General features: G+C 56.2%; 1 protein-coding gene across 5 annotated transcripts in view; it reads left to right on the forward strand.

The window, feature by feature from the left end:
- The window catches only part of USP48 (ubiquitin specific peptidase 48), a 31,197-nt gene extending 22,933 nt beyond the window's left edge, over positions 1-8,264 (forward strand). For 2 of the 5 annotated variants that reach the window (XM_074560568.1, XM_074560570.1), the window contains exons 19-27: positions 471-581; positions 1,225-1,355; positions 2,023-2,129; positions 4,234-4,338; positions 4,825-4,980; positions 5,261-5,386; positions 5,779-5,827; positions 6,089-6,115; positions 6,243-8,264. In XM_074560568.1, the coding sequence (XP_074416669.1) occupies positions 471-581; positions 1,225-1,355; positions 2,023-2,129; positions 4,234-4,338; positions 4,825-4,980; positions 5,261-5,386; positions 5,779-5,827; positions 6,089-6,115; positions 6,243-6,265 (835 nt within the window). In that variant the 3' untranslated portion in view covers positions 6,266-8,264. Of the gene's footprint in view, positions 1-470; positions 582-1,224; positions 1,356-2,022; positions 2,130-4,233; positions 4,339-4,824; positions 4,981-5,260; positions 5,387-5,778; positions 5,828-6,088; positions 6,116-6,242 lie in introns of those variants that run through there. The other 3 variants (XR_012583961.1, XM_074560571.1, XR_012583962.1) reach the window with 3 other exon arrangements.
- Positions 8,265-9,610: the final 1,346 nt, after the last annotated feature.

The following is a 9,610-nucleotide window of genomic DNA, read 5'->3' on the forward strand; positions in this document are numbered from 1 at the left end:
GGCCGCAGATAACGATCTGGCTTTCGAATCCCGGTGCGCTCTGGGGTTGCCTGCGGTTTGCCGTCGTGCAAACAAGAGTTTGGCAGGACTCGTATCGGTTGTAATACGTTGTAAGAAACCGAATTTCCTTGTTTGCTGTGTCTTAACCAGATGGTCGGATTAGATTCGTAACCCGATTAGTTTTGTCGTCTGTCTGGAGCTGCACCCTGGGCCGAGGTCACCGCTCGGGCCTCTTTCCCTGGGCTGCCGGTGGCAGGAGATGGAAATCTCCGCTAGAGAGGAGTGCGATTTTGCAACGCGGGGGAACGCCGATCTGATTTCCGCGTCGGGAGTAGTTTTTAATGCTCCCCGTTGGCGTGCCTTCTGTAAAGAGTCACCTGCGATTTCTTCTTGGCCGCCCTGCGGAGTTGTGGTTTGTGTGAAATAACCTCGAGCGTGCTCTGCAAACCGCTTTCCTTTTGCCCGCGCAGGAGGCCGACGCGCTGCAGCCCCGTCTCCTCGGTAGGAAACAGCGCTCTTCTCTGTCCCCACGGGGGTCTCATGTTCACCTACGCTTCCATGACCAAAGAAGACTCCAAACTGTGAGTTTCTTCTCTTCGCGGGTGCCACAGGGGACCGTTCCTGGAGGCTCGCTGAGCTGCAGCAACACGAATCCTTTCCCTTGAGCAAAATTAACACGTGTGTTTTCTCGGGCCCGCCTTAGCCTTTGCCGCGAGGCAAGACCTAAATCGTCGAAGGATGCTGGGTCAGGGGAGAAAAAAAAAAAAAAAAAGAAAAAAAAAAAAAAAAAAAGAGAGCGCTTACTTCAGCTCGGCTAGTTCCTAACAATAAACTACCCTGAATTTGACCGGGGCGTAGAAACATCCGGCTTCCTTAGGATTTGCTTTCCGTGAGACTTACCCCCGCAGCGCTGGACGCTGGGCTGGAGTTCATGCTCCGTAGGGTTGCTTCTGCAGTGATGCAGAACTAAAAGTAGCAGATCTTCCCTTCCTCTCCTCCTCCGTCCTCCCTCCGGCGTGACTGGAGCAGAACAGCGTCACTAATAACACGCTGCTGTTCCCCTGTTATCTCGGGCGTACAGGCCCTCCCGCGTAGCTGGAGTTAAGCATTGATTTTTGCAGCTTTTCTTTCGTTGACGGACTGAAAAAGAAAAGGGGAGGCTGTTCGGGAGCTCGGGGCTTGGCTTTTCCATGTCATAAAGCACGTTCTTGTTCCTTTGCACAGTATAGCTCTGATATGGCCCAGCGAGTGGGAGAGGATTCAAAAACTCTTTGTCGTGGATCACGTCATCAAAATCACCCGAACGCAGGCTGCCGGGGCGGACCCCGAGAGCGCACTTTACGTCTCTGAGCCCAGTGAGTGAATGTTTCGCCGCTGTCTGTGCTCCGTCCTTTTGCTAATTGTTGCCGATCCAACATGTTGCCTCTGTAGCTAAGGGCTGCCAAGGTGCTGAGGGGACTGGAACCCCTCTCTGATGAAGGAAGGCTGAGGGATTTGGGTCTCTTCAGTCTGGAAAAAAGACGGCTGAGGGGGGACCTTATCAATGCTGATAAATACTGAAAGGGGGGGTGTCAGGAGGATGGGGCCAGGCTCTTCTCAGTGGTGCCCGGCGACAGGACAAGGGGTAACGGGCACAAACATGACCATGGGAAGTTCCATCTCAACACGAGGAGGAACTTCTTTGCTGTGAGGGTGGCAGAGCCCTGGCACAGGCTGCCCAGAGAGGTGGGGGAGTCTCCGTCTCTGGAGACATTCCAACCCCGCCTGGAGGCGTTCCTGTGCCACCTGCTGTGGGTGACCCTGCTCTGGCAGGGGGTGGGACTGGGTGATCTCCAGAGGTCCCTTCCCACCCCCACTGTTCTGTGATTCCCTGGGAAGTGGTTATTTTTTGGGATAAAGGGTCAGATTTAAGGGGATCCTGAGCTTGGCAGAGCCCCTCGGGGTTAGCGGTGGGAGGCTTCGGGCAGGTGTCTCCAAGGAGCTGAAACGATTAAATGCATTTTCCCTTTGTGCCTTCCCCAGAGCTCTGTCCCGAGTGCAGAGAAGGGCTGTTGTGCCAACAGCAGCGGGACTTGCGTGAGTACACCCAAGCCACCATCTACATCCATAAAGTGGTGGATAACAAAAAGGTACGGGCTCTCTCCCTCCGTCCTCGCTCATCCCGGCTCCGTTTCATTTTAACGGGAACCGCACCGAGTACCCAAATGACCGTCCGAGCGACGGGACCGGCTATCGCAGCCTGCCGCGTCCCCGCAGGGCTGGGACCTGCTGGTGGGGACCTGGGTGGCCCGTGGTGGTGGGCAGGGCAAAAAGCCCTCGGCTCCGTGGCACGGGGAAGCTCTCGCTTTGGCGAAAATAGCAAATGGGAAAACTCTGGCTGTAGCTACTCTGAAAAAATTTGGTCTCCTCGAAGCTTCCTTTTGCCAAACCAAATCCTTTGCGGTATCTTCACGGATCTTTGATTATTTCAGGCAATGTGGTAACTGTTTTTCTGCCTTCAGAATCGCATTATTGGGCTCTACCTGTTCTCCTCCCCCTCCAGGATTTGTCAGTTCCTTTCTTGGTTGCTCAAGTGACATTTATTCCTAGATAGAAATAAGCTCCTCAACCTCCATGCTGATGAAATCGCGGTGAACTTAGAGATGCTTCTCGAGATCCCCTACGAAGCTGTCGGTTTACGTCTCTGCTTTGCTGGTGGTTTAAGGGATCAGTGTTAGAGCTAGAATTGGTTTTACGGGTACGCGAGAGCTGGTTAAAGTCAGCCTTCCTCCGCAGGGCTCGTTTGATGCTTTAAGGAGGAAACCAAGGCGCTGGGCGAGCTCGGATAAAGATGTTCCTTGCTCCTTTTTTTTTTTTTTTTTGGCCTCTCGTCGATTCCCACCTCCCTGCCAATCTAAGGGAGGAGCTGGAACCCGGACAACTGCAGGGCGCCAGAGGCCGGACGGGTTTCTGCCTCGGGTGTGAGAAGCGGAGCACGCAGCACCGTCTTGAGCCATGGGCTACGGGCTTTCGGCCTCTCTGGAGGCTGAATCCCGCGGCCGTATCTTGGCTCCGGTGCAGAGGAGGGTTGTTGTTTCTTTTCTGGTGCTGGCCGGGACCGTGCTCACGCACGGGGCTGGCAAAAAGGAAAAAAAAAAAAAAAAAATCAAACCAAACAGGCAGCTATTCTTTGCCGAGCAGCTGGAGTCGGAGAGAGGGGGCGAGAGCTTGCCTGCCAGACCCCTCATTAAGGGGGCAGCCTCGGCGAGATGCGAAGGAGCTGTCGTGCCCGCCAGCGGGGCGGCAGCGCTGCCAGCGAGGGCTGGGGACGGCGGCGCTCGAAGGCGCCGCCACTTCCTTCCCCGCCGCTTTCGATGTGCAAAGCCGGGGAGCGTTTCCCATCCCCTCGCCCCTGCTCTTCGCCCCCCTGCCTCCACGACCTCCTTCGGCTGGCGCTGCCATGGCGAAGCCGCGGCCGTATAAAATCGGCGTAAGGCGGCACTGCTGGAATGCAGAGGGCTCTGGGGAGGCTGCGGTTGGTGCTGGATGTTTGGGGACTATGATTGCATCGTTAATTGCAAATACATTGACGGAGAAGCGGGCTCTCAGACATCCGGGACGGAGAGCGTGCCGGTCTCCTGGGCTCCTCCAAACCCCCGCTCCAGCCGGAGCGTAGATGGGAATTCAGGTCCGGCGGATCCGTGCCTCCTGGAGTGCCTTACGCGGAACCGAACATCCTTTTTATTTCTATGTTTTTGTGTAAATTATTTAGATTTCGTTTACTTACAGCCTCCAGACCCATAAATAATGGTGCTGAGTGCCTCTGGCGGGCCGCTGCAGGGATGGATAAGTGTCTTAATTTACAGATAATATTCCTTTCCGCGTGTAAGGGCTTTCATAATACACTTAGATGAACCGGAGAAGCAGCCAGCTAATGGGAAAGAAATCAGTCCAGGCCCCTGGAGACTTTCCCTTGGCCTAGAGAGGAGGGAAGGTCCTGAGCCGCAGGAAGCACCTGCGATTCAACGGAGCGGCTCGTTCTCCTGAGCCCAATCCCCCACCCGCCGTGGTCCCACGCGGCTGGGGAGGGGTGCAGGGAGACGTTCCAGAGCACGTGGAACGCATCTCCCCGGGTTATTCCCTGGATGGAGGTGGCATCCCGGAGGCCTCCGCAAGCTGTTTGCTTGTGAGTTGACAGTCGGGGGGTTGACGCCGCGGGGTTAGTTACGGAGAACGATTTTTTTATGACTTCAGGTAATGAAGGATGCTGCTCCGGAGCTGAACGTGAGCAGCTCGGAAGCTGAAGAGGAAAGGGAGGAAAACAAGCCAGAGGGGGAGCAAGACCCAGATTTTAATCAGGTAGAGATCAAAAATTACCGCCAGGTTACTCGGTTTTTCCGTCATCCTCTTGAGTCACCGTGACGGGAGCCCCCCCCCCGCTCTGCGTACCGCCAGCAGCCAAAACCAACAAGGCTCTTCAATGGTCATTTTTAACGGTTGCGCCCGCACCATCGCTTTGGGTTCGGAGAGATCAAATATTGCTGGTGACTCGTACGCCCGGCTGGTAATCCGCCCCGCGCTAGCGTGTCGAAACGGGAACCGAGGTTTCGAGGCCGAGACTTCGGGCTCCTCTGGACTCTCGCGTGCGGCGGTTCGCTTTCCACGGGGCATCGCAGCGCTTCGTGCCTCCTTCCCTCGCGTCGCCGACTCGCCCGAAACGCAGCCCCGGGGTTAAGAGGAGGGTGTATTTTCCGCAAATCCCAAACTTAAGGTCTTGATTATTTGGGGTTTTTTGTTTGTTTGTTTGTTTGGGTGGTTTTTTTTTCTTTTGGCTCTTGTTTCTAGGCCAACGGTGGTGCGAAGCGCCAGAAGATCTCGCACCAGAACTACATCGCTTACCAAAAGCAAGGCATCAGGCGGAGCACCCGGCACCGGAAAGTCAGAGGGGAGAAAGCGCTGCTCGTTTCTGCAAATCAGACACTCAAAGAGCTAAAAATACAGGTAAGGTGGCTTTTTCCTCCGAGGAACGAGCCGTCTCCAGTAGGAAAAACACAAAAAAAAAAAAACCAGCGCGTGGCTGGGAGGGGGTGAAGGGAGAGTCTAAAATCCCCCGTGGCACGGAAAAGCGCGGGGTTGCTCTCGGAAGCCGGGGTGGTTTGGTTGGTTTTTTTTTTGCGTAGCTCGGCAGCGGTGGGTTTTTTGTGTGGGTTTTTTTGGTTTTGTTTTGGTTTTTTTTTTTTCCCTCCGCACACAACCAGCGTGTCTCATTGTGTTGGCACAGATCATGCATGCATTTTCAGTTGCTCCCTTCGACCAGAATTTGTCCATCGACGGGAAGATCCTGAGCGACGACACCGCCACCCTCGGCAGCCTGGGAGTCATCCCCGAATCCGTCATTTTATTAAAGGTAACGGGAGGCTGCGGCCGCTGCGACGAAGTCGCGTGAAGCGGAGAATCCCAACTGATTTTTGTACAAGCGGAGAGAAACGCCCCGCGGGGCGTGTGAAAACCGCCCTGCCCTAGACGTGCCCACCCGTGCCTGCGCTCTGGCCGAAGTTAACGAGCTCCTTCTTAGAGAAGCCAAATCCTCTTTTATTTTTCATTAAAGAGCGTTTCTTAGCTGGCCTTTGCTGCTGAGCCCCCCCGCGTACCAGCCCAAAAACACGGCTAAATGAGGGAGCCAGTCCTCCCCTCTCCTTCCCAGACGGCGTTGGGGCGAGAGCCCCGTTCCCCAGCACCGTCGCCCCGTTTTTCGCTTCCTTCCTCGTTAATAATCCCTTGCTCCGCTTGATTTTCCAGGCCGACGAACCCATTGCGGATTACGCGGCGATGGACGACGTTATGCAAGGTGAGAGTTGCAGGGGGGCGGGTGGGGGGGAGACGACACGCGCCTGGAAGTTTGTTGGTTTTTTTTTTTGGGGGGGGGGGTGGGTCGGGGAAGGCGCCTCGCCGCTGGCGTTTTGGGAGACGCGTTGGGTTGGCCAAGGCTTGGGTTGGATTTGGGTGGGAAAGGTTGAAAATCAAGACTTTGAAGCTTGGCTGTCACCGTGTGTAGAAACGAGTGGCGGGGGGGGCTTCTAACGCCGTGCCTTTTTCTTTCCGTCCCCAGTTTGTATGCCCGAAGAAGGATTTAAAGGTGAGTTTGGTGGTTTGGTTTTTTTTTTGTTTTTTTTTTATTCCTTCCCCCTTGATTTAAGCCCCCGCTCGCTGACTTCATCCCGTAAGCGTCCTCACCCCCTCGGGTGGGTGTTTTTCCTCCCCAGGGACTGGTTTGCTCGGACACTGATGGTTTTCGAGGCGCTGGAGCGACCGGAAGGGAAGAGGATTTTTTGACGCGGTAGGGCATTAAAAGGAGAACAACAAAAAAAAAAACAAAAACAAACCAACAACCAACAAACCAACCCAAAAAAGGTGGATACAAGACTGAACTCTTTGACTCTTCCAGAAGGCAGAAACCCATCCTGAAATGACTGCCCCCCCCGCCCCCGCCCTCCCCGTCCCCTCCAAAAAAACGAAAAAATGCCTTATGTCAAAGCAGATTGCACTGAAGGACACCCTGCCTTCGAGGGAACGTTCCCCGTTTTATATTTAAGGAAGCGCCGGGAAGGTTTGGGGAAGTTTTTAGCCGCGGTAGGGAGCGGGGCGGGGGTTTGGGGGCGGAGGGTTTCTCCCAGGGTTGGGGGCGGGGGGTGGGGGGGTTTCCCCGGCTCTCGTCCCCCGCAGAGGGATTGGGATGCGTTCCGGGGAAACCGTCCCGCTCTGCTCTCCCCTCGCTCCTTAGGCGTAACCTGCCGACGGATAATCCCGGCTCTTCATCCGCTATTACTCCTTCAGTACAGCATGGAAGTAAAAATCGTTACTCGTGAGGAATGTCTCGCTCTTTTGGGGGAAAAAAAAAAAACCAAACACACACACACAAAACCCCAAACTTCGTCTGTTTAACCCAAAATCTAAGCTGTGCTCTGCCTCCCAAAGCCTTCCGTGGCTGCGGGGAGGGGGGGGAATGGGGAGCTGCCCCCCCCCCTGCCTCCGGCTCCTCAGCCGCTCGCCTTCACTTCCAGCCCTTCCCTAATCGCCTGCTCTGTCAACTCCTTATTTTATTTTTATTATTTTATTATTTTTTTTTAGGAACGGGGGGGTATTTTAATGCCTTTTGATAACATCTTTTTTTTCCCCCCTCCGGCCCCGGGGGGCCGGCCAGCGGCTTTGCCCACGGTGGGGGGAGATGGCGAAGGGGGCTCCGGGGGGGGGGAAGGGGGGCGAGGGCACGTTTCCCGTGGGAAGAGGTGGGTTTTTTTCCCCCCCCCTTCTATTCTCGTTTTTTAGGAATGCACTAATTATTTGGGGGTTTGGGGTTTGTTTTTTTTTTTTACACTCTCCCCCCCCCCCCCACCGTTGCCCCTTAATAGCAGAGAACAACCCCCCGCTTCCCGACATTAAAAATGCACCCTCGAGGTGTCTCCCGAATAAAATTTAGACATTTTCTCTTCCTTTCCCCCCCCCTTTTTTAACTTTTTTCCATGGCAAAACGCGCTGCGGAGGGTTGGGCTACCCCCCCCCCCCCCCGGTGGCCTTTTATTTTTGAATTGCAGGAGTTTTGGGGCTGCGGGGGGGGGGGGGGGAGGCCGTATCCCATCCCAACCCCGAAGCCTTTATTATAAATATTATCTTTTATCCGAAGAATTCCAGCTGCTCCTTGGCTCCGCGTCCGTCCCCCCCCCTCCCCGGCGGCTTGTGGGGAGAAGGAGCCGGCGCTTGGGGCCCTGGAGCTCTTTAAAAAAAAAAAGAAAAAAAAAAAAAAAGTGGGTTTGGGGGGGCAATTTCGGGGCAATTCTTTCCCAAGGTGAAGACGTCGGACACACCGAAGCCTCTCCATCCTTCGGGAACAGGCAGGAACTTTTCTTCTTCCCAGACTGAAGCACTCGGCTTGTGTACATATTCCCTGGAAATTCCTTTTTTTTTTTTTCTTCTTTTTTTTTTTTCCTTCTTCAATTTGCTGTCAAATTAGGTTTTTTTGGGTTACAAAAATCTCTTCCTTGAGCTTCTAACGTTGGGGAAAACTTTAAAGGAGGAAGGAGCCGGGGCCCGGGGCGGCGTTGGGAGAAGCGAGGGGGAGGCTGCGGGTACAAGACGTGATCGGATCGAAGGGCCCAGTTCCCGGTTTTTGGGAGTTTTTTGGGGTTTTTTTGTTGTTTTTTTTTGTTTGGGACTTGTTATTTGCCAACTCGATGGGATTAAAACTGTCCTTTGAGCTGTGGAAGCCTTATTAAAGCGCATACACGTGGGCTGGCGCCTCTTTTAACGCCTCGGCCGAAATTCCGGGGGTTTTTTTGTTTTGTTTTTGTGGTTTTTTTTTTTTTTTTTTTTTAATCACGTTGTGCATCCCGCTCCCGGACATCGCCGAGGGAAGGGATGGGGTGAGGATCGTGACACCCCCACCCCCACCCCTCCATCACATCCCCACCCTGGCAACCTCGCCTGGGTGCTGCTCCCAGGGTGCCAGCCCCCGGCTCCTTCTGCGCTGGCACCGGCAATGGCGGGGCGGGGGGGGGGTCCCTGCCAGCCCCTCCTCCAGCCAAAATGGCCCCTGGGGTGGGGGAGATGGGTGCTGGGGGGGGGGTGATGCGTGAATGGGGTACCCTGGGTGCATGGGGGGGTGGGGAGGGAGGGAGGGATGGAGGTACCCTGGGTACCAGGGATGGAGAGGGGGCACCCTGGGTACCAGGGAGGGATGCAGGGATGGGGAGGGGCACCCTGGGTACCAGGGATGGAGAGGGGGGGCATCCTGAGTGCCAGGGAGGGATGGAGGAATATGGGGGGGGGGGCACTCTGGGTCCCAGGGAGTGATGCAGGGATGGGGGGGCCACCCTGGGTACTGAGGATGGAGAGAGGGGTCACCCTGGGTACCGGGGAGGGATGCAGGGACGTGGAGGGGCACCCTGGGTACCAGGGATGGAGAGGGGGGGCATCCTAGGTGTCATGGAAGGATGAAGGGGGGGCACTCTGGGTCCCAGGGATGGAGAAAGGGGCACCCTGTGGGTGTCATGGAGGGATGGGGGGGGCGCACTCTGTGTCCCAGGGAGGGATGCAGGGATGGCGGGGGCCACCCTGGGTACTGAGGATGGAGAGGGGGGGCATCCTGAGTGCCAGGGAGGGATGGAGGGGGGGGGTCACCGTGGGTACCAGGGAGGGATGCAGGGATGTGGAGGGGCACCCTGGGTACCAGGGATGGAGGGGGGGGGCATCCTGGGTACCAGGGAGGGATGAAGGAATATGGGGGGGGGGGCACTCTGGGTACCAGGGATGGAGAAAGGGGCACCCTGAGTGTCATGGAGGGATGGGGGGGCGCACTCTGTGTCCCAGGGATGGAGAGGGGGGGCATCCTGGGTACCAGGGAGGGATGGAGGAATATGGGGGGGGGGGGGGCACTCTGGGTACCAGGGATGGAGAAAGGGGCACCCTGGGTGTCATGGAGGGATGGGGGGGACGCACTCTGTGTCCCAGGGAGGGATGCAGGGATGGCGGGGGCCACCCTGGGTACTGAGGATGGAGGGGGGGGGCATCCTGAGTGCCAGGGAGGGATGGAGGGGGGGGTCACCGTGGGTACCAGGGAGGGATGCAGGGATGTGGA

This window comes from Larus michahellis, chromosome 16 (genome assembly GCF_964199755.1).
Source record: "Larus michahellis chromosome 16, bLarMic1.1, whole genome shotgun sequence".
Classification (NCBI taxonomy): domain Eukaryota; kingdom Metazoa; phylum Chordata; class Aves; order Charadriiformes; family Laridae; genus Larus; species Larus michahellis.